This window comes from Monosiga brevicollis, genomic scaffold (genome assembly GCF_000002865.3).
Source record: "Monosiga brevicollis MX1 MONBRscaffold_5 genomic scaffold, whole genome shotgun sequence".
Taxonomy (NCBI): domain Eukaryota; class Choanoflagellata; order Craspedida; family Salpingoecidae; genus Monosiga; species Monosiga brevicollis.
The window spans coordinates 1,460,214-1,486,720 of record NW_001865042.1 but is presented as its reverse complement, the minus strand read 5'-3'; the positions used below and the strand labels follow the sequence as shown (position 1 = coordinate 1,486,720).

At 55.8% G+C, this 26,507-nt stretch overlaps 9 protein-coding genes across 9 annotated transcripts; 5 read left to right on the top strand and 4 right to left on the bottom strand.

Moving 5' to 3' along the window:
- Positions 1-89: 89 nt before the first annotated feature.
- On the top strand, positions 90-3,851 carry MONBRDRAFT_20362 (uncharacterized protein). Its single transcript, XM_001744360.1, has 12 exons — positions 90-129; positions 390-471; positions 599-685; positions 862-950; positions 1,052-1,240; positions 1,374-2,177; positions 2,345-2,451; positions 2,572-2,970; positions 3,052-3,119; positions 3,234-3,302; positions 3,394-3,504; positions 3,641-3,851. Exons 2-12 carry the CDS (start codon positions 397-399, stop codon positions 3,695-3,697), a joined length of 2,055 nt encoding a protein of 684 aa, XP_001744412.1. The 5' UTR covers positions 90-129; positions 390-396; the 3' UTR covers positions 3,698-3,851.
- Positions 3,852-4,450: 599 nt separating this feature from the next.
- MONBRDRAFT_6900 (uncharacterized protein) lies at positions 4,451-6,994 on the top strand (the record flags this gene model as incomplete). Its single annotated transcript, XM_001744359.1, has 4 exons — positions 4,451-4,598; positions 4,757-5,232; positions 5,392-5,592; positions 5,723-6,994. The coding sequence occupies 4 exons, from the start codon at positions 4,451-4,453 to the stop codon at positions 6,992-6,994; spliced, it is 2,097 nt and encodes a 698-aa protein (XP_001744411.1).
- A 421-nt stretch (positions 6,995-7,415) lies between these two features.
- On the bottom strand, positions 7,416-9,376 carry MONBRDRAFT_36448 (uncharacterized protein; the record flags this gene model as incomplete). Its single annotated transcript, XM_001744164.1, has 3 exons — positions 7,416-7,550; positions 7,637-8,626; positions 8,816-9,376. 3 exons carry the CDS (start codon positions 9,374-9,376, stop codon positions 7,416-7,418), a joined length of 1,686 nt encoding a protein of 561 aa, XP_001744216.1.
- Positions 9,377-10,010: 634 nt separating this feature from the next.
- Positions 10,011-11,692, top strand: MONBRDRAFT_31772 (uncharacterized protein). The gene is made up of 4 exons (XM_001744358.1): positions 10,011-10,102; positions 10,251-10,274; positions 10,390-10,530; positions 10,617-11,692. Exons 1-4 carry the CDS (start codon positions 10,025-10,027, stop codon positions 11,232-11,234), a joined length of 861 nt encoding a protein of 286 aa, XP_001744410.1. The 5' UTR covers positions 10,011-10,024; the 3' UTR covers positions 11,235-11,692.
- Positions 11,693-11,768: 76 nt separating this feature from the next.
- Positions 11,769-14,053, bottom strand: MONBRDRAFT_24057 (uncharacterized protein; the record flags this gene model as incomplete). Its single annotated transcript, XM_001744163.1, has 11 exons — positions 11,769-11,828; positions 11,913-12,086; positions 12,178-12,270; positions 12,421-12,498; positions 12,627-12,711; positions 12,824-12,894; positions 12,995-13,088; positions 13,207-13,284; positions 13,358-13,449; positions 13,576-13,931; positions 14,032-14,053. The coding sequence occupies 11 exons, from the start codon at positions 14,051-14,053 to the stop codon at positions 11,769-11,771; spliced, it is 1,203 nt and encodes a 400-aa protein (XP_001744215.1).
- Positions 14,054-14,594: 541 nt separating this feature from the next.
- On the top strand, positions 14,595-14,858 carry MONBRDRAFT_3834 (uncharacterized protein; the record flags this gene model as incomplete). Its single annotated transcript, XM_001744357.1, has 2 exons — positions 14,595-14,715; positions 14,821-14,858. Coding segments are annotated over 2 exons (159 nt in total), but the record flags the coding sequence as incomplete, so codon positions are not given.
- A 3,118-nt stretch (positions 14,859-17,976) lies between these two features.
- Positions 17,977-20,064, top strand: MONBRDRAFT_849 (uncharacterized protein; the record flags this gene model as incomplete). Its single annotated transcript, XM_001744356.1, has 6 exons — positions 17,977-18,598; positions 18,719-19,000; positions 19,075-19,164; positions 19,322-19,450; positions 19,637-19,792; positions 19,886-20,064. Coding segments are annotated over 6 exons (1,458 nt in total), but the record flags the coding sequence as incomplete, so codon positions are not given.
- A 308-nt stretch (positions 20,065-20,372) lies between these two features.
- MONBRDRAFT_6895 (uncharacterized protein) lies at positions 20,373-21,169 on the bottom strand (the record flags this gene model as incomplete). Its single annotated transcript, XM_001744162.1, has 5 exons — positions 20,373-20,465; positions 20,584-20,668; positions 20,765-20,817; positions 20,945-21,058; positions 21,149-21,169. 5 exons carry the CDS (start codon positions 21,167-21,169, stop codon positions 20,373-20,375), a joined length of 366 nt encoding a protein of 121 aa, XP_001744214.1.
- Positions 21,170-23,078: 1,909 nt separating this feature from the next.
- MONBRDRAFT_24053 (uncharacterized protein) lies at positions 23,079-26,100 on the bottom strand (the record flags this gene model as incomplete). Its single annotated transcript, XM_001744161.1, has 10 exons — positions 23,079-23,513; positions 23,615-24,094; positions 24,199-24,323; positions 24,396-24,506; positions 24,615-24,651; positions 24,772-25,035; positions 25,121-25,164; positions 25,294-25,473; positions 25,608-25,836; positions 25,939-26,100. The coding sequence occupies 10 exons, from the start codon at positions 26,098-26,100 to the stop codon at positions 23,079-23,081; spliced, it is 2,067 nt and encodes a 688-aa protein (XP_001744213.1).
- Between the last annotated feature and the right edge of the window lie 407 nt (positions 26,101-26,507).

Below are 26,507 nucleotides of genomic sequence, written 5' to 3'. Positions count from 1 at the left end.
CAGTCTCGTTTGCAAAAGCTGTTGGGGTCATAGTCTCGGCTCAAGTTTATCAAGTCTCACTTGTTTTTAATGCATTGTTTTTTCCTCAGTCTCCACTGCTTTCCCGCCGACTCTACCCCTCTCTCCAAAGTGAGTTCACAACACCAAATCCAGTGGCGGCCCAACTTTCCGACCATGACGTGTGGACAGCAGTGCCATGTCGAATATTCGCCTCCATGTGCCATGAAGTTGTGAACAAGGGGGAAACGGATATTTGCTTTGTTTTCTGGCCATCATACATGAGGGCACCGCGACCGCTGCCATTCGCTGCCAGCATCGACAAGTTTTCAAGTATTTCACAAGACTCTTTTGTCTTGACTTTTGTGCGCGTGCGGCGGTGGCTGTTTTAGAACCGTAATGGCTGACCCTAAGCGCGTCAAGATGATGCAGGACGACCTCAGCAAGCTTTGCGTCAACACCATTCGCGTGTTGGTACGTAGCAGAGAAATGTCTCCGTGCATCTTGACCAACATGCGAATGGGCTCCATCTCATTCATGACACTGCACGTGTCTTTTTTTTTTTTTTTTTTTTTTTTTTTTTTCTTTCTCCTCTGCGCAGGCGGCCGACACGGTCCAAAAGGCCAGCAGCGGCCACCCCGGTGCCCCTATGGGCTGCGCTCCGATGGCCCACGCTCTGTGGAGCGCGGTATGTGCCACACACTCATGTTGCCCCCTCTCATTCATCCAGTGGCTTGGCCAAGCCATGCCAAGCGGCCAACATGTACCATCAGTCGAACTCCATACTATGCCCTCACATTGTACGCACTGGGTTGAACGGGCTCCTGCGCACGAAAAAAACTTAAACAATAAAATAAATAATAGGTCATGAACTACAACCCTTCCAACCCGCGCTGGTTCAACCGCGACCGCTTTGTCCTTTCCAACGGCCACGCCTGTGCACTTCAATACTGGTAAGTGTCGAGTCGAGTTGAGCACCCGATTTTGAAGAGGCTCGTGACAAACTGCGCTGGAGCACTCCCTCACCATCAATGAACTTGGCTACACGTATTAGCATGCTCCACCTGACGGGCTATGACATGACGATGGATGACCTCAAGTCCTTCCGCCAGGTCGAGAGCCGCACGCCCGGCCACCCCGAGAACCACCTGACCGAGGGCATTGAGGTCTCTACCGGTCCTCTGGGACAGGGCCTCTCCAATGCCGTTGGCCTTGCCCTTGCTGAGAAGCACCTTGCCGCCACGTACGCGCATTGTTGGCCACCATCCTTACGACTCGTCATTCACCCATTGCCTCGATGGAATATCTCGTCCGCCCCTGCTCATCCTGTGCATGCATCATTCCTTGCGCTGGTTCCTCCCCCTGATGGGGCACAGGTTCAATCGACCCGGTTTCGACATGGTGGACCACCACACCTTTGTCATCTGCGGTGACGGCTGTCTTCAGGAAGGCGTGTCCGCCGAGGCCTCCTCGCTGGCCGGTCACCTTCGCCTGGGCAAGCTCATCGTGCTGTATGATGACAACCAGATCACCATTGATGGTGAGACCGAGCTGTCTTTTGGAGAGGACGTTCTCAAGCGCTACGAAGCCTACGGCTGGCACGTGTCAAGCGTCAGCAAGGGCGACAGCACCGATCCGGCCGAGCTGCTCAAGGCCATTGAGGATGCCAAGGCCGTCACAGACAAGCCCTCAATCATCAAGGTCCGCACTGTCATTGGCATTGGTTCCCAGAATCAGGGAACCGAGAAGGTCCATGGCTCTCCTTTGGGTGATGAGGACTTGGCCCAGGTCAAGAAGCTTTATGGCTTCGACCCGGAAGCTTCCTTCGTGGTGAGCGACGAGGTCTACGAGTTTTACAAGAAGCGCGCCGACCTCGGTCGTGAGGCCGCGGCCAACTGGGACAAGCTGCTGGCCGAGTACAGGAGCAAGTTTCCGGAGCTGGCTGCCGACTTTGAGCGCCGCATGAAGGGCGACCTGCCCGAGGGCTGGGAGAAGGAACTCCCCGCCTATACCTCCGAGTCCAAGGCCGAAGCCACCCGCAAGTACTCCATGTTCACGCTCGAGAAGCTGGTGCCCACCCTGCCCGAGCTGGTCGGTGGCTCTGCTGATTTGACCCCCAGCAACCTGACCAAGGTCAAGGGCAACGACCTCGACTTCAGCCACAAGCACCCCGAAGGCCGGTAAGCAGTACAGTCGATGATGCCTCCTCGCACACGGCAGAGCTTACTGTCTGTTGGTTTGTTTGTTTGTTTTTTTCTCCCACTCCCTTTTGTCCCTGTGACTCCTGTTTTGCTGGGTTCATCTGATGCACATGATATTCGGGTGCTGAACGCCGTTTGCACTGTAGTTACATTCGCTTTGGTGTGCGTGAGCATGCCATGGCCGCCGTGTGCAACGGCATGGCCGCGCATGGCGGCATCATCCCCTTTGGGGCTACCTTCTTGGTCTTTACCGGTTTGTATAAACCCTGAAATTACCCTCAACTGACTGGCCGTATCCAATGGGCCCAGCATGTGACTCGTCTGCTAGACTGACGCTTGTTGCCGCCCCGGGGCGCCTTGTACCTGTCTGTAGGCTATGCTTTTGGTGCGGTGCGCCTGTCAGCCCTGTCGCACTTCCGTGTGATCTACGTCATGACCCACGATTCGATTGGGTTGGGCGAGGATGGACCCACGCATCAGCCCGTGGAGACACTGGCCTCTGCCCGCGCCATTCCCAACTTGCTGGTCATCCGCCCTGCGGACGGCAACGAGACCTCGGGTGCCTACAAGGCAGCTCTGCTTCAGTCGTCGACGCCATCGATCCTCTCCCTCTCGCGCCAAGGCTGCGCCAACATTGCTGGCACCTCGATTGACGGTGTGCTCAAGGGTGCCTACGTGGTGCGCAACGCTGATCCCCCCAGCATCATTCTAACTGCCACGGGTTCGGAGCTGCAACTTGTCATGCAAGCCGTCGACGATTTGGAGGCTGATGGTACGTGTAGGTCATGGCGATTTGTGGCGGGTTGTGTGGCGGGGATCTTACACCTCTCTGTCTTGTTCATGCCACCAACAGGCCACAAGGTTCGCGTCGTGTCCTTCCCCTGCTGGGAACTCTTTGAGCAACAGTCTCAAGAGTACAAGGTCAGTCTGCTTTTGTTTCTTCAATTTGAGGCGGACGGACGGGCGTTGCTGTGTCGTCATGGGCTCACAATCAGCTCCCCTCTCGTGTCATCTTGCTTCGCGATGGCAACTCAGGAGTCCATCTTCCCCGATGGCGTACCTGTCCTGAGCGTTGAGGCAGGGGCTGCCACCGGATGGGAGCGCGTAAGTCACGCTTTTGCGGCGGCCTTGTGATTTCAAGCAGCAACAAAGTACTCGAGCGTTTTCCTGAACTTTTGATTCACCAAACCTGTAGTACTCGCACGGTCAAGTGTGCATGTCCTCCTTCGGACATTCTGGCCCAGGTGGCGAGGTCATGAAGTACTTTGGCTTCAACAAGCAAAACGTCGTGGAGAAGGCCAAGAAGGTGCGTGCCGGACGCCTGTAGACACGGGTCTTGCACCCGCGGAAACAACTGCCCTCTCTGCGCCGCAGCTTGTTTGACTGCTCACGTTGACTTTTTTTCTGTTTTTCTGGCTCTTCTATCTCCTGTTTCGAAATAGCTGGCCGAGTTTTATGCTGGCGGCAAGGCGCAGAGCCGTGTCATGAAGCCCTTTTAAATGCTAAAAGTTTTGCAACGACCTTCTGTTCTTCTTTTACTCGTCTACCTGGTTGTTATATTTTTTTTTACCTTTTGAAGCATGCGTTGCCTCGTCCACGGGTGACCATTCGCTTGCCACGCCCTCTTCTCCTGCCAATTGATGCCAATTTGTGCTCCTGCTGCTTCACATCTCGGATGACCAATCCGATTTTGAAACAACAAGAACAGGAAGACAAGGAGGGGGTCAAAAAACGTAGTTGAGACCTCCACAAAGCAATGATGTCTGCATGCATGCAACTCTGGGGCACATCACATCAAAATGTGAAGAGCTTGAAGCGAGATGATGATGCGTGGTGCAGTCGTACTCAACCAGCAAGTCAGTGTGAATCCGCTTACTCATGTGACTCGAGTCATGCATGCGTGAAGACCTTACTGAATTGGTAACGCAGAGCACAATAAATAGGGTTACTTACCCCACTGTTGAGGCGAGTGTTGATGTGTGGCGGGCACAAGGGCGGGTGCAGACCGCGCCCGCCACGTCTCTTACTAGCCACGCATTTTGACCGCAACTTGTCGAGTCAAAACCGTTGCAGCCTTGAACCGAACGACCGCAGAGGGGGAGCTTTTGTAACGGCGGACGCGCAGCGGGCGCAAACCAAGGCAGATTCATCCCCTCCTGCATCCAAAACCAACCCCGTTGGGGTGTGGTGGTCATCGGTGGTCGACGAAGCGGGCGCTGCCTGTGTCTATCCTCTGTCGACCGCCTGCCGTTATGGCGTCCAAAAACAGCGCTTCGACCTCGGGTGCACCAACTTCATCATCGGCCGCGGCAACCAGCACCAGTGGGGCCGGCAGCGACTTGCACCAAACCATCCAACTCCCGGGACTTTCCCTCCAGTACTCGGCCGCTCTCAAGGGCTGTAAGTGCTGCCGCACATCATGACCTGCCCGCGCGGATGCACTTCAGCTCCCTTCGCTGCCCCAATGTGCCGGTTATCGGCACACCTCTGACCGCTGATGCACTCTTTCCCCCGACCCCCTTGTTTCTTCGCTGCACTTTTGCTCTCTTGTGCGGTAGACGTACTGACCCAAAACAATGGTGTTCCGGCCACAAGCAGCGAGGAGGGCGCCGCGATCAACCCCGCCGATCTGGCTCAATTCTTGAGCTTTGGTGGGGCTGCAGCTCCCTCGATGCCACAGGCCTCCATGGCTTTGTCCAACGCTGGTCTCGGCAACTTGGGTGGCAATATGCTTCCAAGCCCTCTGATGGCAGCCGGGTCCTTTGGCGCCCACCTCGGAAATGCCCAGGCAGATCTGGCCTCGCAACAGCGCCACGCCTTTCGCATGTCGCAACATGGTCTCGGAAGCCTCGGCCAGGCCTCACCGCTCCTGCGCCCCATGAACGGCGGGCTCCAGCTTTTTGTCAACCCCGCCATGCCCGGCCAAAGCACGATGGATGCTCTCATGGACCAGGCCGGCGCCGGCGGCATGGGCATGAACGAAGCGCTCAAGCAGAGCCAAGATCGCGGCTCATCCCGGCGAGTTGAAGTTGAGGTGCGTCTCGACCCAGCAACAGTGCGGGCTGGGGCCTCACGGGCGCTTGATTCGCCTCATTGGCCCAAGCGCCTCATCTGAATCCGCCCCGAACCACGACATGCATGTGCAAATTTTGTGTACAGCCCTCATGACCTGAACCATGGTGTGGTTACATAGGCCAGCGGCGGAGAGGAAATGATGCCTCGCATCGCCTTCAAGGCAGCTGTCCAGCGTCTGCAGGGTGAAAAGAAGCTGGTAGCCGTGACTCTGACCTACTCGGAACAAAGCTGCTTTGCCTACAATCAAGGTGGCGTGACGCGAGCGCGAAGCGGCGGCAGCCGGACTAAATCGGCACCCAAATACGTCAAGATCCCTCAGGTCAGTGTTCCATCGCTCAAGCCCACTTTATCGTCTGGATGTACTCTGACCGCTCTGCTTCCTCGTGCTTGGATGGTTGGGCGCCTACCCCTGCTGCACTCTTCTGATTCCCCATGCTTCTCCGTGATAGATTCGCTGTGATCGCGTGCCTGCCTCAGTGGCAACTTTGCGTGTGGAACTAGTCGTGCTCAAGTACCTGGATCGCGCACAGACCAAGGGTCAACACCCCGAACCCGACCGTCAACCCGTGTTGTACGCCATCACACCCATGCAAACAACGCTCGAGAAGAGACGTTGGGTTTTGGGCCACGACGATCATCTGGGCGCATCCAAGTGTGCCTGGCGCTTTACCTTCCTAGACAGCCGCGAACAGATTGTTGACGTGTTCACCACCCCTGGCTTTCTTCTCAACTGCAACCGTACACAACAACGCTATACGGCTGCCATGCAGGCGGCCCAGCGCTACATCATGGAGCATCAGCCCCTACAGCAGGACTACTTTCTGCGTGAAGATGCCTCCCGCTTACTGTCACTTTACAAGAAGACGGAAGATGATACCTACTATATTTTTAACGATGCGCTGGTTGACCTCAAGCGCCGCATCTCTTTGGTCAAGCTGGAGGAACTCCTCTACGTGCTGCCACGCAAGCGTCCTGGCGCCAAGCGCCGCAAGCCCGTTAATTCAACCCCCGACGACGTGGCTCACCGCTCCCTCAACACCCTTCCCCTGCTGCCTGAAGGCACCACCCCCAAGCGATCTCGCGCCTCAGATCGTTCGCGCCATGGAGCCCAGGCCATGACACCGGAAGATGCATCGGCCGTCTCCCGCTTGCTGAACTTGCGCCAGGTTGAGGAGCGTGGACAACGGCCTGATCCACTCAAGCCGCTCAACCCCAATGCAGCTTCGAGCGCCAGTGGCACGACACTTGGCACCTCTCCGCTCAAACCGCCGGAAGCACGGCCCAACCCACTGCGCCCGGTGCGCCAGCGCTTGAACATGGATCCACACGGGATGGAGCACAACTCGCCTCTGGTCCCACCGCGCGCCTGGGAAGGCAATGCCGCGATGGGGACGGACAACCCAATGGGACGTCGGGAGCACATGCGCGATGCTGAAGTTGGCGAGCTGCTGCTCAATTTGCACAACAATGGAACGCCCACCCGCAAGCACCCAACCACCGGCTTTCCCGACCCAGAGCCCGCCCTGGGTGGTCCGCCGAGCAAAAGTCAGACGACACCGGAACATGACCATGAACGACCCATCACCTTACCCTCGGCCTCAACTACCGCGGCTACGTCCGCGTCTCGAAGTGAGCCGGCCGATGCTAAGGCCGGCTCTCGACCAGGGTCGGCCGATGCGACACCACCCTTGAAGCGAGGCCCCGTACCCCATAAAGCATGAACAGGAACCCCCCGGCCAATACAGTCTGGTATCCGTGTGTTCAATTCGAGTATGTAATCGTCCATCGCCGTGAGCACTTTTGCTTGCTGTGGCTTTTGGTTTGATCGTGATAACTGTTGTACTCTTCTGCTGTCCCTTGCCACGGGTATTTACTGCGCCCTGGGGAGTGATGGACGTCACAAGGGCATCGCTTCTTGGCAGTGGTCGTGTGTGACCAAAAGAAAATCCAACTGACTTTGAAGGTCACAACCCAACCCCACCATCTCTGCCTGCCTGTCTCTTAACCTCTCGTCAAATCTTGGGATCAAAGTGTGGTGCTTGCACAGGTAAGCCAGGCCCAAGAAAAGCGACGCGCGACACTATCATTTCAATTAGAGTCTCTTATTCATGGTTGGTATCATGAGGAGGGGGAAGGCAAGCATCAGTCTGAGGCAGTCAAGAGCCAGTGCTCCTGCTCTACAATGCCAAACTCTCGCAGCGTGGTTTGGGCCGTCGTCAGTTCGGCTGTCTCCGCAACGTGAGCAACCAGCTGCTCCAGCAACGAGCCTGGGTACATCTGCATTGGTTCACAAAATGGTCATGACATGTCACGCAGCAGCCATGATCACGACCACGTGCATCAAGGCTCAAGTGGGTACGTACAGTTGGGGTGGCACGGGCCGGCCATTGTAAGCGTCGTAACAGAGCAACGGCGGCGGTAATGGTTGCCACATAACTGGCGACAAAGTCGTTGGCTAGGCATGCATGAAAACCCCGCACGGCGGGCTGCAAGAGGAGGCGCCGCAGCGCCACGAGGTCGGCGTGGAGCTGTGCCAGGGTGTGAAGGGGCGCGACCTGACAGACAAAGTCATACCCACGTAACAAGCGCAAAAGGCCAATCGTGGGTTGCGTCAGGAGCGCAGCCAAGACGGAGCCCTGGGCTGGGCTTTGCGCATGGGGAGGCCAGAATGCAGGGGCTGCTAGTACCAGCACCGTTTTGAGCTCCACATTTGTCACGAGCAAATCAAAGCAGCACGCCGAGTGACTGTCCACAATCAGAATGAGGGGGTGGCGTAATGCAAAGTAGACATCACGAAACGTCAAGACGGCAGACATTGCTTCATGGGCCGCCTCGGGATCCGTAGCCGGGAGCGAAGGCGCAACTGAAAGGAGGACGCCGTCGGGTGCGAGCTCATCCTCGTCCTCGTCCTCGTCCTCACTACCTGACTCGTTGACCTGCATCTGATCTCCGAGGTCACGCTCGGCACCTGTCGGCGAAGCCGAATGGGCATGTGACACGGTCTCCGCGGGCTCCAGTGGAGCTGGTGGAGCAGCCAAGTAGATAAGGCAGGCGGCCTTGACGGGCATATTGGCCAGCGCACTGGCAAGCACGGCAAGGAGTAGGTTACTGGATGGCCGATACAAGAGATGCTTGGGCGCACCCTCCGCGTGCACACCACGGCGTTCAAGGCTGCCCGCCATGCGAAAGAGATCCAGGTTCACTTCGCTGAAGCGCCGCTGCCCCCGCACCGAGGATACGAGGAGGCAGATCCCCAGATCCAAGTGGGGCGGCAAGGATGGAGACCGAGGCGCTTCTGGAACGGGCGGCCACACACCTAGCTCGTCCAGTTCAGCGCACGGTCCCAATGCTGCCTACATTTGGGATGAGAGACTGCATGAGAGGAGCACAACGGAATACGCAGCGCAAGCCTTTGAGGGCCATCAGCAAAGCAGCATAAACAGCATAAACAGCAGCATAAACAGCATAAACAGCAGCAGCAGCAGCAGCAGCAGCAGCAGCAACAGCAGCAACAGCAGCATCGCTGGGGTGGGCATCCTCACCTGCAGAAAGGCGGCAGCCTCATCTGCTACCTGCTGGCCATTGGCAAAGGGCACCTCACGCATGTTCCGAATTAATGTCTCAAGAAAAGGTGTGGCAGAGCGGAGCAGGAGAGCGATGGCCAAGTAGCGAGCGAGGCAGCGGAAGCGTTTGGCATGCAACTCCCGAGCTCCTCGAGCACTGGCGCCTGGGTCCACGTCAAAGTAGCGCCGGGAGCGCACGGCCTCGAGAAACTCCTGAGCCTGTTTCAGGTAATACCGGTTGGCACTGCGCAAGTAGAAATGAAAGTAAATTTGCGCGATCCGCGATGCCATGTCCCCAATCTCGACCCGACCAAACTGTCGCCGCTCCATGAGGAGGGCTCGGTGGGCCCGCTGCAACTTCCAGAGGGCCGTGAAGCGATCAAAGGCGGCTGTGAAAAAACCACGCCAATAGCTTCCATACTGCGGCACCTGGTGCAAAACCTCAAACTGCACCCGACACTCGTCCGTCAAGCGATCATAGCGCTGCAACACCGCCTCGTCCCCAGCCGCTGGCCCGCCGCCCTCATCCCCGGTCTCCATCTCCGAAGCCTCCGGCGCAGAAAACGTCTGACATTGTTGAAAGCAGTCGCCGCACAGGTGTTTTCTGACATCCGGGTATGCTTTGTCTGACAACAATCTGACTTGGGTAACCAAATGTCATTGGGTTCGGGGTGTGTTGTGCCAACGTTGACATGTGCTGGTGGCTCATGCTGGTTACAACAGTAGTTGTGATCGTTGTTGTGGCGATGTGTGAGTATTTGCCTTTTTTTTCATTTTTTTCATCTCTTTTCCCTTTTTTTTTTTTTTTTTTTCTCTTCGGGTGAGTGGGGACACGGGTGGCGGCCGCCGGGACCACGGGGCCTGCTGGCAGTAGCTGGTTCATCAAATGCTAGTTGGCAGGAGGCAGAGTGCTGTTGAGCGTTTGGGTGCAGAAGATTGGGGGTTATGGTTGTGTGTTGTTGATGGTGTGGTAGCGGCTCATCGGGGAGACATGTGACTCCTTGAAAGCCGCTTCCCATGCCAAAGTGGCCGTGGTGCCCCCCTTTTCGAATGGCCGGCCATACTCGCTTTGGTCCCCGGTCGGCTTGGCGCGATCTTTTGAATCGCAGTTTTTATGGCAGCCGTTGGCTCATCTTGCTTCTTATTGCCTGGACATGACCGGCTCTATCGATAGAGTCTACCGACACAATGGCAACTTTCTGGCATGACGCTTCGCTGTTTAGCTCCAGCCGCATCAAAGAGGAGCTGGACAAGTTCAATGTCAAGGTATGCTTCTTTCACTGATCGGAACTGCCCCTCTGTCTTGCCTTGTTTCCAAAGGGGGTGCCGTTGCTTGCTTGATCTTACCCTGATCTGGCTTTCTTCCCTTCTTGTTGTATGGCTTGCTACCCCTCTTGCCCTCTGCTGTGTGCAGTACAACGCTTCGCACATGAAGGCGGTACGACAGCCTGCTACCAACGCCCCCACAGAGCAGTGGGCACGCGAAGCCTGCTCCTTGAATTCTTTGCACTCACGATAAACAACACGTTGCGGTTACTTTGTTGAACATGCAGGACCTTGTGGACCTTTACAACACCCAGGTCAAGCCCCTGCAGAACAACCAGGAGGCCCTCAAGGCCGTCCTCGGCAACGGTACGCCAAAGGCGCGCCGCGGACGCCCCACCAAGGCTGCTGCTGCTGCCGCTGCCGCCCCGGTACGTTGTACAAAACCCTTCATTTGTGTGGATCATATCAACCAAGGTCGCTCTCGCTCACCACCTGCTGGACCTCCCGTGGACAGAAGACCAACTTTGTCTCGGATATGAGCAACGCTGATCTGCGCTCAGCCCTGCTGGCCCTTGGCGAGGATATTCCCACCGCAGGCGCTGCTCGCAAGCATGCCGAGAACCGCTACGTGGCTCTGCTTGAACAGGCCAACCAGCTTGATGAGTCACAGGATGCGGCAGCCCCGGCTGCCCTGCCCAAGCGCGCCACTCGCAGCAGCCGCCGCAATACCACCTCGGCCTTCAAGTCGAAGAACTCGCCCTCGCCAGCTCCCGCTGCGGCCCCCGCTAACGAGGCCCTGTTCTCTGAGGATGACATGGACACGGATGTGTACGAAGTCGAGACGACTGTTGTGACCCGCAAGGTTCAGCGTCGCCGCAATGCCCAGCAAACAGCCTCAGACGAGGCCATCGAATCAGAGGTTGTTGCCGTGCCCGCCACTCCTGTCGAGGCGGATGAGTCCCACAGCTCTACCACCATCCTCTCCCAGGCCTTCTGCCTACTCGCCTTCCTGGTCCTCATTGCCGTCATCTTTGCGGCCCTGACCGATGGCTATGGCGAAAACTTTGTCAAGAGCATCGACAATGCCCGCAGCACCAAGTATCTCATTGGCTTTCACGAGTCGGAGAACTAAGATGTCACATTTAGCCCCTCCATAAGCCAGTTCTGATAGCGGAGTGCACATGATGCGAGCTCGGGGAATGAGTGGGCTATGACGCACCTCGTTGGACGTTAAGCCCGCACATCCTGTCTTTTTGGTTGTTTTTGTTTTTCTCTCCTCCCCTTTTCTTCTTCTTTTCCTTTTTATTTTTTGTCTTCTTCTTCTTGGCAAACTGCGGCGTCTTAGTATGCCATGTGTCTTGTCAGTGTTTGGGGGTGTGCGGTCTTGCCTTGAAAGCGGCGAAGAGTGAGCCATAGGTCTCTTTCTGAGAGAGTGCGTTGTGAATGTGTGTAGAGTGCAATGTAGTGTAAAATTCTTTTTGGGTGCCCGTGGCTCCTCGGCTCGCCCGTCAAGTCTAGTCTGCTTTGGTTTGGTGATGGCTTTTGGGGTTGATTCCTTAGCGCCAACCATAGATGAAATTGACGTTTACTAAAAAAAAAGAGTCATTTCGATTGCACCCTTGATTTATTTGAGATGCCATTGTCATTCATTATCCTGTTCTCCAAATCATGCATCGCCCTTGAACAATTCGTTGTAAATCTCAATCTGTTCTGCATCAAACTCGGCCTGGAGGGTGGGACATTAAAAACAACAGCTTGATGAGCGAGAAGCATTTCCAGCCAGAAGTGAGAGAGGGAGGTCGTCACGAACCACCATCTCATCAGTCACGTCATCAATGTCAACTTCTTGACCATCAATCATCATCGTACGCTTCTCCTCGTAAACGGCATCCTCAAACTCATCGTCTTCATCGTCATCCTCGCCCTCAAAATCACTCTCATCCCCGTCGAGCTCATCACTGGGATTGTGCTGCTCCTCTTGCGCCTAAACAAGACATGGTGCATGCCAGCAGAAGGTCATTATCTGCACGCACGAGACACATCGGCCTACATTCTTTAAACAAGGCCTGACAAACCTGCAGGCGCGCGAGCATGGCTGAGACCCCCGCGCTTTGATTTGTCGACGCTGCTCCCGCCTTGTCGCTCGAGTCGTTCTGCAGTTTGGCTCGCTGCATAACCACCCACAAACATCGACGAGAACGAAAATCAGGTACAAACCCGGAACGAGTGAGCAACGAAATCGGATTGAGGTGACTTGGCAACCTGCAGAGAACGCGCGTTGCTGCGATTGGGTATGGACGACCAGCGCACAGACACACCTTGCTCATCTCTGCAGAAGCCTCCTCCTCCGTCAAAAGAACCGTGTTCTGTTGCAGATGCAAGGGTTGGGCTTTACGCTACAGTTGCAGCAACCAAGGCACACGCAAGGCAAAGGCCGATTAGATGCGAGAACAGGGCGAGCAAAGACATGATTCATTATGCATGACAAGGCGTGACAACGCAGCCAGTCGACGTTATAGCACACCTGCTCCCGGGCCTCAGTATCGTTGACAAACGAGACCACACTCTTATCCTCGTTGTACTCTTGATTGGGCCGCTTCCGCTGGCTCCTATACGAACAGCCAAACACACCGGATCATGAGCGCACAGGCTTGAAAAAAAAAACAAAAAAAAAAAAAAAAAAAAAAAAAACAGTGGTCTGCATGCACAGGCGGAACGTACACATGACGCTCAGCACGAATGCGTGTGGACCGAGCTTTGTGCATGTGCTGATGCCGCTCCTCAAGCGGGTTCTAGAACCGTCAGACACGAGATTATCCTTTCGCTGCACATGACAAGGGGCGACGAAAAAGGGCTACCACATCCGATACATTCTAGCCCGCCTCAACATACCCGAAACACTTTGGGATAGGTCAGCTTCTCCGACACCATCTTGGTATCGGCGTATTGCAGTAGCTTCTGAAATTCCACTGTCTGCTCACTAAGCCTGTGTTTGGGATGGAATTGCCGCGCGGCGGGTTGTTGAGCAGGCGTGAGATTGAGGAGTGCAGGCTCCGCTCACAAAATGGGTCTGGTTGACTCGTGGTATGCACTGCAACACAGACCGGCTCATGAGCTGATTGACGCGGTCGGCCTTGCTCTGATCTGCACGATCTTCCAACTCAAGTCGACATTGGGGACACCTAAACCCAAATGTTGCTGCGACGTGATTAAGGGCGTAGAGGGTCGGCGAGGGTCGATTCAAATACGACGCACACAAATTTGTCGACAACCAGGATTTCGGCATAGTCCATGTCCGTGTACGAGCGACTGCACTTTGGACAAACGTAGTTGCTTTGAAACCGCGCCTAGTCGCCCGCGCAGGTCGAGTCGTGAGTGAAACGCATCGACAGCCCGCAGTACGCAGCCGTACACCGCGTGCCCTTTAACACCAGTGGCGTGAGAAAAAAAAAACGACACCACGGCTTGCTCACCTGCTTGGCTTCTTCGTCCAGCATGTGGCGGAGGCGGAGAAGCTTGTACTTGAGGGCATTGATAAGAGGTGGGTAATTGATGAACCAGTAGGTGGCCTTGCGTGAGCGCGCGTCCAGTGGCGCAAAGGGATCTGTCATTGCATGCTCCTGCAGCATGTGGTCCTGGCGGAGCTTGGAGAGGGGCCCTTTGATGGTGCTCCGCTCCAACTGAGTGAGCTCCTCAAGGACGGCATCCTTGACGCAGCCTCCCTGGGCGATGATCAGGTCCAGCAACACGACGCAGGTGGGTTCGTTCCCATAAAAAGCGCGCACGGCCTTTCGCGCCAGCTCCTGAAACTCTGGGGGAATGATAAACACTGCCACGTCGTACAAGCACAACCGGCATGAGAACCGGCCGGCACCCTGCCGCCAGCTTGGAACAAGCTGCTGCCAAAGCCCAGTGCGCGTGACACGTACAAATTTCCTGGTCCTCGTCCATGATGTTGATGAAGCTGCGCACCCTCGCCCTCCCTCGCTCTGTCTCTGCCCTCTGCCTCCGCCTCTACCCCTGGCGCTCAAAAAGTAGCCTCTCTCCTTCCCCGTGGGGTCACACCCATCAGCGAAGCACGGCACCGGCACACAGCTGTTCCCTCTTCGCTGCACCCCGGACCGACAGTGTGATTCAGGGAAATGCGCCAGACAGAGACAGTGACAGAGGCAGAGATGGAGAGGTCGTGGGGAGAGAGCGGCAGAGAGAGTTGGCGGATGATACAAATACTCCTTTGGTGAACAAAGCAAAAGGCAGAGATATTATCGGCGATCTGCATTGACCCAGAGAGACAGGGGATGGAGAAAATTTACGATCTCATGTGGTAATTTTTGACTCGAGAGTCTCTCCTGCATGACTCGGAAGTGGCGGCGGGTGAGTGACGGAGCTGCTGCCGTGGCGACGAGAACGTAACGGGAGGCAAGAGGTGGTGGGAGAGGAAGTGCCGCCGGTGCTTGGACGCACGCGACGGTGGTTCGTAGATACCGTCAGCATGGCCGAATTGCAAACGCTGCTGGACATGGGGTTCCCTCAGAACCGAGCCGAAAAGGCGCTGGCCAAGACGGGGCATCGGGGCGCCCAAGTGGCCATGGACTGGATTTTTGCGCATCAAGGTGGGTTTGTCGTTGACATTGGCCAATGGAGATGAGGAACCCCCTTGAGGCGTGGCGCTCATCGCTCTTGACCGGTGTTGCGCACCTCTTGGGGATGGAGAACAGACGACGCGGATATCGACGAGCCCATGGCGGAACCAGCTGGACAGACACTGGGCGGGAGCGCTAGCGCCACTGATGGCACTACCCCAGGTGTCAGCGAAACAACAGCGCCTCTGCCAACAGGTCGGCCTGTTCTGCGCATGCAGGGACCAAGGCCCGGCCGGCATTACAGTTGGCATGTGGTCACAGGGCTCCAGGGGGCGGCAGGCGCAACTCACGCGCCAATGACTGCACCACTACACTAGAGCCCAAACGACCTCTGACTGATGCTGAGCGGGAAGAACGAGCCGAAGCGTGCGTTGCCTTCTGTGCTGTGTCATGCCGTTGCCTCTTTCTAGTCTCTTGCACGGCCCCCTTTGCCTTGCTCCGCCTCAGCTCATGACCGTGCTGCCCCTGTAGGCTGAGGGCCAAAGTGGCAGCTCGGCGCGCCGAGCGCGAGGCCGCTGAGAAAAAGCAAAAGATTGCAGATGAAATTGCGCGGCGAGAGCAAGGCAAAGTAGGAAATGCTTTTCTCATGAGCACTGCCTACACCCGAGTTCCGTGTCAGCCTCACACCATCCAAACGCTTCGTGTGCGTCCAGGAGCTTGGCTCGGCGCGCGAGGACTTTGAGCGTCAGGAGATGCTGCGCATCGCTGAGGCTCGGAAACGGGAAAAGGCCGAGGATGCCAGACGCAAACGACAAATTCTTGAGGAGGTCAGAGTGCTTAAACATGGAAAGCCTTGCGCTGCCAAGCCCATGCTAAGGGAAGCTTGGATGACATGATAGATTGCTCGAGATCGGGAGGCACGCAAAGCTGAAGCCGCGGCGGCCAAGGCTGCAACGACCAAATCTTCACCCGCCGCCGCGAATCCTGCACCTGGCGTCAACATGCAAAAAACCCGCAACGAGGCCAAGATCCAGGTTTGACTGGAAGCCATCAAAAGCGTTGCCAACGACGCACTCATCACGGCTGCACCACTGACCGTGTGTGCATGGTGTGTGCTGCCTTCTGGCTTCTTGTAGGTGCGCGTGCCGGGCGGCAATGCAATCACGCTGAGGCTGCAGGGTGAAGACAAAGTACAGGACCTCTTGACGGCCGTTCATGCAGCTACAGGCCGCGCCATGGAGCACATTGAGCTAGTGATGAATTACCCGCGCCGCGACTTTTCGAGCGCCGATGCGCAGCTGACTATTCGCGAGGCAGGCCTCATCCCCAGTGCCGCTCTCACCCTCAAGTAGATTCAGAGCACTGGCCACCTTTGCCTGCAAATTGATCGACGCACACACATTGGGTCATGTTTCACATATCAATTTCTGTCGAGGTTTCTTTTTTCTTCTTCTTTTCTCTAAGCCTGGAGCACCACTGTGGGCCCGGGCTCTGGTCATACATTATGGATCCGGAGATAAAATAGGAAAATCGAGGGGCATGTAGTGGCATGCAGTTACAACCTAAGATCCCACCCATTCGGCCAAGACGGGATCGTAGGAGGGCTTGATCAAGGATTGGTGCTGTCGGCGACCAAGCCATTGATGGGCTGCGACAAGTTGATTCATTTCTTGAAGCGCCCCGATCAGATCGCACTCGGGTGGCACCCGAAAGACGGGCCAGGTGTCTAGCGGCAGGAAGAAATGGCCGTTGTTGGGCAATCCAACCTGGCTCGCGTCGAGGCCGGCATGTCGCAGGATGTATGCGCGCGCGGCCTTCATGCTGCTATGCAGGGGCACCTCACTGCTTCGAGCAACGCGTAGCCCTAGGCTGACATGCTGGCCACGGTCCATGCCGCATTGCATGTTGACAAAGCTCACGTTGGTGGGGGTCCAAGGATATGCATCGAGTGCCCGTAAGAGTCGGGGCATTTGCGATGTTGACACACCACAAAACTGCAAGACGGGGAGGGGCAGGCGTGCTCGTAGACTGAGGGGCTGTGCCGGGTTATTGATGCTGCTGGACACGGATGGGCAATTGTGGGTTGTCAGAAGGGCTGAGGCGGCGCGCACGCTTTTGCCGAGAACATAAGGCCACTCGGTGCCATACTCCAGCGTGAAGTTCAAATGGGTGGTGTTTGAGCCGGACGGACAGGCCATGGGCTCGTAAAAAACATGCTGGCACTTTGGTGGCAGGCTGTTTTGCAAATTGTCGGGTAGTGCCAAGTGTGCCGCTTCATCTTGCTCGTTTTCAGCCAGCAAAGCGTCAATGTCCACGCGGGGGTGCTGGGTAGCGGCCGAGTTCCAGCTTTTGAGGCGCGTGTAAATGGCATTGGACTGGCGGCGAAAATACTCGGCCGTCTCGCTCGTCTCGCCTGTCGTAAATGCCGAGGGCTCGATGAAGGCGGCGCCCAAAAGAATGGCCGCGCAAAGGATGCTCACCAGCACGGTCGGCAGGTTGGCGCGCCGTCGGCTCGTCTCGAGACTTGCGCCCATCACGGCCAACGATGCAGAACAATGCAATGCCCAGCGCGCGCTCGAACCGGAAGAGTGTCAATGCACCGCAGGCCTTTTGCCAAGTTGGACGCGACGAACCAGGTCGACCTGAGATCCACCCAGCAACAACAACTGGGGAGCCACGCCGAGCGAGCGCCGTCTTTCACACCCGAGTCGAGCAACGCCGATCCCGAAAGTCAAGTGTGCTCCAGCCTGTAATGAAGAAGAAAGAGATCCGACAAATGCACGAGAGACGGCGCGCTCGGCCAGGCCGTTTCACCGCCCGCGATGGTCAATCAATCCTGCGTGCGCGCCAGCTCAATAATATTTTACGCCAGCACAGTCAGTACTCGTCAAAACTCAAAAATCAGAGAACGACCGCAAACCTGACTTAAGAGTCAGAGATAGCGCGTAGTCAGACGTATAAAGACATGCGTAATCCATAGGTAATCAGAGACGGGGAGGCAGACACTGACACATCAGAGATAGGAATATTATGTAAAAGAGAAAAGACAAGAGCAGCAAGAAACAAAAGCAAGAAGCAGACAATATTGAAGGAGGTTCATGTACCTCTCTAATCTTGATAAGCTGCTTTGTTTGGGTTTTTTCATGTTTTACTCTCTCTCTCTCATCTCCGAGAGCAGCAGCGTGCTGGTGCGAAGAGGCTGCTGGCAGGGGACTGGTGGGTATGGCAGGGACCGGTTGGCGTCGTCTCGGGGGCTTTGTGTGGCTGGTCGGCGCGTTGTGCGTGAGCCGGGGGCTGTCTGGTGATGCACAGGCGCTCAATCTGATATTTCTCCTGACGGACGACCAGGACGTTGTGCTAGGCGGGCTGACGCCACAGACCAAGATCAATCGGCTTCTCACGCAGCAGGGGGCACTCTTTGTCAATGCTTTTGTTCACACACCCGTGTGCTGCCCCTCGCGTTCATCCTTCCTCTCGGGTCGCCATATTCGCAACGGTGGGGCCATCAACAACAGCGTCTCAGGCAACTGTGCCGGTCCAGAGTGGGTCAATGTCGTGCAGCATCGCACCTTTGCCACCCATCTTCACGACGCTGGTTACTATACCAGCTATGCTGGCAAGTACCTCAACGACTACGCGCTCCCAGGCTCCCCCAATTGCACTCACGAAACTCCCGAAGCCTGTGCAGCGATCCCCCCGGGCTGGGACCGCTGGCTTGGCCTGTTTGGCAACAGCAAATACTACAACTACACAGTCTCCGACGATGGTGTTCCTGTCGACCATGGAGACGACTACACCAATGACTATTTCCCTGATCTCGTAGCCAATCGCACGATCGGCTTCATCTATGAGGCCGCCCGCGTCGCCCCAGACCGCCCCATCCTCGCAGTCAACGCTTGGCCCACGCCTCACGGTCTGCACCAGCGCCTCTGCTTTGTACCCTCGCCGCCTACCCCCCACCACAGGCAACCTAACCACGTGCCAAACCCTCGAGCGAGCTGACACAAGTTGCCCACACCACTGCTCTACACAGGCCCTCATCCCCCAGCTCCTTGGGCTGCCGGTCGCTACGCTGGCTACCAGGCACCACGCACACCCAGCTACAACGCATCCTCAGAATACATGGCCACCAAAAACTACTTTATGCGCCAGCTCGACATGATCTGGCCTGAGGACGCTCAGAGTATCGACGTCAACTACCAGCAGCGCTGGGAAACGCTGCTCTCCGTGGACAACCATGTTGAGTCTATCGTTCAGGCTCTGGCCGACACTGGCCGCCTCAACAACACATTCATCATCTACGCCTCAGATCACGGTACGAATGATCATGCATCTCGATTGACTCCCAACCTGCGCATTTCGTACCCTGAACCACGCCTGCACGCAAAGGCTTCCAGCTGGGGCAACATCGCTTGCTCGGCGACAAACGCCATCAGTACGAGAATGACATACGCATTCCGTTTATTGTGCGAGGGCCAGGTTGGTAGCACTCACATATTTGGCTCTTGGTGGCTTTCACCGTATCTCTGCTTTTGGGGGCGGGGCCAATTTTTTGCTGTTGTCCTGCATTGACTTGACGCTTTGACCGCTTCCAAAGTGTTCACCACGCGCCCACTTGGTTGATTCTGTTCATCAGGCGTGCCGCCCAATTCAACTGAAACGCGCACCGTTTTGAACATTGACATTGCTCCTACGCTGACGGAGCTTGGGACGGGCGCTGTGCCAGATGATATGGACGGTCGCTCCTTTGCCAGCTTCTTCTCTGGTAGGATCGATCGACGCTCGCTCATTTTTTTTTATTTTTTTATTTTTTTATTTTTCCTGCTTTCTGCCCCGTCAATTTGCGCGTCGTCCACTGCCAGCTGGCTTTTTAAGGCAAAGCTGGCCCGAGACCTGTGACGAACGGCAAGAATCTTGAACCGCTGATGGAGCCCCTGATCGATGATGCTAGAGTCACCGCCCTCATCTTGGCGTCAAGACTTTATGATTGAATATCATGGCGAGGCTGGCCCGTGCGGCTATTATACCTGTCCTCCTGCGGCGCATCCACACATGCATGAGATTGATGGCGTGAACAACACGTACACTTGCGTTCGCACGCTCAATGGTAAGCTTTGTTTGCATGTGGCTTCCCAAACTGGTCGTCACCCCCTTGGAGTGGGGCTCACTCACGTTTACGTAACTGCCGTCGTTGAACCAGAAACGGAAAATTCCCTCTACTGCGAGTTTGTCGACGCGGAGCAGTACAAGGAGTACTATAACATTGCGCTGGATTATTGGCAATTAAACAATACCTTTGCCAGCCTACCCGATAGCAAGCGCGAGGCGCTGGCGACCCGGCTGCAGCAGTTTCGCGAGTGCACTGGCGCGACATGCCGCAACCTATGAGTTGCTTGCGGGTCTAAGCGAACTCGTCCTGGCCCAACGTGCCAAACTTGTTGAATGATCGCCCGGCATTGTCATTTTTTGGATCAATTTACGCCATATGTTGTGTATGGTGATGTACTCTTTAGACTGTTGTTTCATGATTGTGGTTTTTGTTCTCGGGACCACTGGCGGTCTGGAGGGAATGAGACGCATCAAATGCGTGCGTCCAGTTTGCGGCACATCCTTTCTTGGCACCAATATGTTCTCTGGAGTGTCCGCGTGTGTATGTGTGGCGGGGACAATAAAGGCAAGGCCTGCGTTTACGAAGAGGCCATCTCCTGTCGCTGACGCAAAAGCTCTTCGACGTTGGCTTTGCTCTGGGCGAGGGACTCCTCCATCCACTTGCGCTTGTTCTGATGTTTACCAATGCGCAAAGTGCGCAGAATGAGCACACACACGTGCACACACATGTACACACCAACCGCAACACGAAGGTGATCCCAAGGATACCGGCCAAAGCAGGGCACAAACCTGGAGCGATGCCACCTCCTTCTCGCACTCGGCCACCTTGTTGTCCAGGCCAGACACCACTGTCGAACGAGTCTCAAGCACAAAGCTAGAAGAAAACAGCACAAAGACAAATGAATTGGCATGGGCGACACAAATGTTTATCTACTCGAACGAGTGGCCAATTTCTGATGACGGATCGTACCACTTGCCAACCGCCCGAAACAGTCGCGTATCCTCGGGAACCTGGTTCACCTCCTGTGCAAAAGCATGAAATGCCGGCAGAGCGCAAGGTGCAATCAAAAAAGAAGTCGCGTGTTGTGAGAATCTGGATGCACGAGGCTGAACATTGTGAGGTAGGAGCAAGAAGATGCACCACCCGTACCGCAAGCGTAAGCTCAGCCCGGCGCTTGTCGCCCGAGTACTTTTGAATTTGTTGCTCGGTGAGCTGCACCTTTACCGCCGTCTCTTGGCTCTGGCGCTGAACCTCTTCAAATGCCTATGACACCAAGGAAATGAGCCGTGCAGGTGCCTGCAAAAGAGGACACCCCGTGCGGTCGGGTCACAACGACGCGCGAGATGAACCCACCTTGCGAATTTCGGGATCCATGGTGTCGTCTAAAAACGAGCCGGCTTCTCTACCAATGATCAAGCGTCCGTCAACAAAGCATGAGACCAAACGGCATGCGCCATCAGCCAGTATCGCCCCCCATGAGAAGCCACCCAGCCTCAAACCCCATCCACCCAACAGGCCTTGCCCAGGCACAGACAGACAGACAGACAGACAGCCATCAACCAATTCCCGCCACTAGCACCAGTCACCAAAGTCGGCCAACTTTACCAAATCCCGTCTGTTTAAAAAAAAACGAAAAATGAGAGAGAGAGAGAGAGAGAGAGAGAGAGAGAGAGAGAGAGAGAGAGAGAGAGAGAGAGAAGCGGCACACAAAATCACACATCATGGTCACCAAGGGCTAGCCCCTATATTTAGCGCAAGAGATGTTATGCTCACTTCTTTCGTCGAAACGTGCTTAACCCTATTTCCCTAACCCCAAAGTTATTTTCCTCCGGCAGCGCCTCCGCGTTCGTTCCTGCTCCTGTTCCTGGCTGAGATCCACGGCTGTAAGTTTGGGTCATGCTTGCTGTCACATCATGACCGGCTACACAATAATTTTGATACGCCCAAGAAGCTTCCGGCCACACTTCTAAGCCTCTATCTATCATGTACATGTACAGATCAGATCAGATCGAAAAATTTTTTTAAAAAATTTTTTTTTTTTGAATCTGATCCGACAAAATTTGAAATTTAAAAAAGAAAAGTTTCAACGCTGGACGAGGTGCTGGAGCTCGAGGCGCGACCAGGGGGGAGAAGACGATGCGCTGTAGCTGTAGGTTCGGGGTGAATAGCGTCGGGGTTTGGCTGGCCGTGCTTTCATGATGCTGCGATTTGAGCGGGCCGCGGTGCCGCTGCGGGCGTTGCTCTACATTGCCCGATTCAAGCTCTTGCTGGTGCTTGTGCTGCGACTGGTGAGCAGGCTTCGTCTGGTGCTCCTTGTTCGGAGCTGGCGCCACCCTCGGTGTGGCATCGGTGACAGCGGCCTCATGAGAGTGGGTGCTTTTGGCAGGAGGAACACGTTGAAGCCAGTGTCGATGCTAATCTGGTGTCTCCTGACAAGGCTGTCAGCGATTATCGCACCGAGTACGCGCTTTTCCCCAACCCCTCGTTCGCCCCGCACACCCAGCTCGATCCTGCAAACTGCCAACAACAGCCCGCTCATACCCTTTCATCGTACGTGACAGATTTAAGAGTGTATTGGCGTTGGGGTTCTGCTCATTGGGCATCGAGGCCTTGGGCTTCTTCTCGGGTCGGACCATGTTCAACGGCTGGGCTACTTTGATAGGCCCGTCACACTCGACCGATCGACTGAAGCAGCCGCGCTCAAATGCTTACACCATGCGCACACGCTACCTCATGGCTGCTCCTGTTTGCCTGCAGGCGTTCTCTTTCACCTAGCTGCCTGCCCAGCACTCAGCTACTTTGTGGCTGTCGTCCGCCCGAGCTGGCTGTACTGGTATTTTACCGGCTTTGTAGAGTGAGTTTCACAAAAGCTGCGGCACCCTGTTTGGCCTTATCATCGTGGCGCTCAACTGGACCTCTCGGTTCCACGTGCCCCTATAGCCTACCGCTTCTGACTCTCTCCCTCTGGTGGATCCTGGCCGCATTTCGACACTAACTATAGCGGCCCATCATCGAGGCGCTGACAATCGCTCTTCTCGGGCTGCTGAGCAGCCATTCCAATACATGCGGAGACGCTCGCGCTGCTTCTTCCCCCAAGTCGACTGCCTTGCGGTGCTGCTGCTGAGAAGGTTGGAATAGATCAAGAGTCGATCATAGAAAATTATTTTCCATCAGCCATGAGCTAATTTTCAACAACAAGAAGAGGGAAGCAAACATAAATTTCCGCGCCACATTGTAACTCTTCACTCTTGATGCATGCTTTCAACATGGCCTGCTGTGACAACTAATGTTGCTGTTGCCGCTGTTGCTGTTGATGGCGCTTCATGGCTTCCATCATCATGAGCATTTGGGGTGTCAGTTGAGCTTGTTGGGCCGGCTGAGCTTGCTGGGCTTGAGGGGCACCATATTGCGTTGCTGCTTGCGGGTTCATGCGAGCAAGCTGCGCCAACTGGGCTTGATACTGTTGGGCTACTTGCGGATTGATCTGAGAGTGTTGACCCATTTGCTGCATCATCTGTGGTGTCATTTGCGGCATGTGCTGGGCCATTTGGCGGGCCATTTGCGGGTTGAGTTGGCCCATCTGCTGAACCTGCGATTGATGCTGAGAGTGCACCGGCTGCTGTTGTTGATGCAGCTGTGCCGAGTGTTGTTGTTGTTGTTGCTGCTGCTGCTGCAATCGCTGCTGCTGTTGCATTTGGCTCAGATAGACCATCATCATCTGTTTGAGAAACGAGCAAGGTGAGTTGAACAGGGAAAAAAAAAAAAGAAGAAAAAGCAAGAAAAACGAGTAACTCGTGCACGGGTAAACCCAAGACATACCGTGTTGTAGGTATTTGGGTCGAGCCCAGCAGGCATACCGCCCGCCATGCTTGGGTTATACATGCCCATATTCATACCAGATGGTGCCGCGGTCGGCTGGCCAGGCACAGCCGAAGTTGGGGTGGGCCCAGCCATAGACGCCGTGCCGTAGCTCGAGGATGCAGTCTGCATTCCCGCCACACTCGCGCTTGAGAGGGAGGGAACAGGCACGTTGCCGTGCATGGCCGCAGGGTAGCCAGCATGCATCGCAGTCGCGGGGGCCATTGTCATGGCAGCGTGAGCTTCACGGTCTGGCTCCTCTGTCTCTGCAGCCTTGCGACCACCGCGGCCGCGACCACGGCCGCGACCTCGTCCACCACGACCGCGACCACGGCCTCGCTTCGGTGTGGCCGCAGGCTCGGGCTTGCTAGTCTCGTCCGCCTCGGGTTCAGCCTCAACAACAGGCTCTGGCTCATCATGCGGTGGTGATGCTGCGACCTCCTGCTCAACCCGGCAACATGGTCCACATACACAGATTAATAAGAGAGCAGAAGAAGCAACAATCATTGGCCCACCCTCCGATAATGATGCACGGCCAGACAGACCTGTGACGCATCCTCCTCCGCGGCTTGTCCAAACAAAGGCGTAGGCATGGGGTTGGCCATGGGGTTGGCCATGGGGTTGGCCATGGGGTTGGCTGTGACCGTCGATGGGGCTGTGACGGCGGATCCTGGCGGTATGGGCAGGAGGCAGTGAGTTGCCGATCGACGAGGCAGATTAAAAAGGTGGCGAGCTGACGAACCAGTTTCCGAGTTGGCTTCCGCAGCGGGCGCGGTCGTTTTAGCTTGCTTGGCTTCGCTCTTGGCTGAGCCACTGGCCGTACGCTTGGCTGAGGGCCGACGCTTGGCTGCCTCTGTGTGAGGTGACGACCGGCCCCAGCACACGTGCCAAGACAACATAAGATGGGTCGATGAACATGGCAAGGACGCCAGGCAAGCAAAGTGTATCACGAGGCACGTACCCTTGGCTTCTTGCTGAGCACGCTCCAGAGCTGCAAACTACCCAGAACGTAGCCGAGAAGGCATGCATGAGCGAGTAGGCTGGTGCATCGACTAGACGTGCCTCGGCAAAGCACAGTACAAGCAAAGAGCAGCCAGAAAACGGTATCGTGCACTAACGTCTTCGGTGGAGAAGAGTTTGGTGGCAGTGCGCTCGGCACCTGGGGTAGTTGGGGCGTTGGAGCTGTCTGGAGCGGGGTCAGCTGGCTGTTGCATAAACTGTTTGCGCAACATTTGACGGCGGCTAAGGCGGTCGACGCTGCCGGCTCCACCTGCACCACTCATACCAAAGCTGCTGGTGCCAGGCCCAGCTCCAGAGTCACCCAGACGAGGTCCAGCTAGGCCTCGTGAATGAGACATGCGTTGTGGTATGCTCAGTTTGCGCTGCAAAAGCAAGGGAGCCAATGACAAAGATGAGTGAGAATGTGTGAGGCAGGATCCAGCCTTCTTGCGGTCACGCAGGACAGACCATGCGATCGGCTTGGTGTGAGGCCATGCTACCCAAGGGTTTGGCTGTGATAAAAGGCATGGCAGCAATGCAACAAGTGGTGGTCAGGAGTGGCAGGAGCGAGCACGGCGGCAAGAACAAGGACTTTTGGTCAGGATTAGGGTGAGGGTTAGGCTAATCAGCGGCCGACGTACAGCCCGAGGCGGGTCGGCTGGTTGCGCTGCGGGAGTGAATTTGACGACTGAGTGGTTCTGGTGCAGGAACTTTGGCAACGCGGAAGAGCCCTTGTTCCAGAAAATACTTTTTCTCTTCGGGTTTGAGGGGTTTGATACGTTTTTGGGTGGGAACCATGGCACAATGCTGAGCATCGGAGACTAGGGTGTGAGCCGAGGTCCATCGTTCAAGTTAGACAGCAGGCGAGCAACTGTCGACAAAGGTGTCGGGGTCGCCAGGGCCAAGGCGCGCAAATGCATTGCGAGCTTGGAGAGGAAAACGGAGGACAACATACCGGTGTTGAGGATTGAGTCCACGGCACCGGGAATGGAGCAGGTACCAGTTTGAATGCGCCATTCGAGACGATGTTCATCAAGGAGGGGACGGAGCAACTTGACGATAATGGCCAGCCAAGCCAGCTTGTGTGAGTCAGAGGTGGCTTCTGCTTTGTCCAAAAGGGCCCGGGCCTCTTGGGCCACGGTCTCCAACTCTTCATGGGTCAAAAAGGTCAGAGTAAAAAGAATCTGCAGTTGAGGCCAGAAAAGGAGAAAAAAGGGGGGGCGGGCAGGGTGAGCATGAACTGGCTGGTCGTGTGCGGCTGGTCGAGGCGAGGCGAGGTGGCACACCTTTTGAGCCACAATGGGATCCAACTTATCAAAGGCGAGGAGGGCCTTGTGATAAAATTCGCGATCAAAGGCCGAGGTCGAGTGCACGGTTAGAAAGCCGCCAACCTTGCCCAGCTGATTAGTCAGCTCGGCTGCGGCAATGGCTGGATCGTAATCCTCCATGCCGGTGTGGTCCAACAGGGCAAGGCAAGATGCGTTCACAAGTCAAACAAGAGCAAAGTGAGCGCGGCTCACGGCTGCTTCAACACATATGATCAACGCTCTGAGGACTGAACGCTCATCTGCTTTGCCGTTGGGGGACAGCTGTAAACCCTCGGGCTAATCGGTACCAGGTCAACAGTATATGTCAGTGGGTCAGTTCTGAAAGAGGTTGACCGAAAAACATGGGAATAATTAGCAAGGGTAGGTGTGTGAGGGCAGATGGGGATAGCAGGGACTTGATGCCGGCGCTGCCGCTGCCGCCGAGCGTCCGTTAAAAAAAAAAAAAAAAAAAAATTTGAGTCGAGGAAGTAGCATACAGGTCACTGGTTTCGTCTACTGAGTCAAAATCCAACCATCTGACTGATTTC

Coding starts and splice junctions, on each gene's coding strand:
- MONBRDRAFT_20362 (XM_001744360.1), top strand. CDS start 397: ATGGCTGACCCTAAGCGCGTCAAGATGATGCAGGACGACCTCAGCAAG. Junction 2,971..3,051: donor CGACGATTTGGAGGCTGATG/GTACGTGTAGGT, acceptor TGCCACCAACAG/GCCACAAGGTTCGCGTCGTG. Junction 3,120..3,233: donor AACAGTCTCAAGAGTACAAG/GTCAGTCTGCTT, acceptor ATGGCAACTCAG/GAGTCCATCTTCCCCGATGG.
- MONBRDRAFT_31772 (XM_001744358.1), top strand. CDS start 10,025: ATGGCAACTTTCTGGCATGACGCTTCGCTGTTTAGCTCCAGCCGCATC. Junction 10,103..10,250: donor TGGACAAGTTCAATGTCAAG/GTATGCTTCTTT, acceptor TGCTGTGTGCAG/TACAACGCTTCGCACATGAA. Junction 10,275..10,389: donor ACGCTTCGCACATGAAGGCG/GTACGACAGCCT, acceptor TTGAACATGCAG/GACCTTGTGGACCTTTACAA.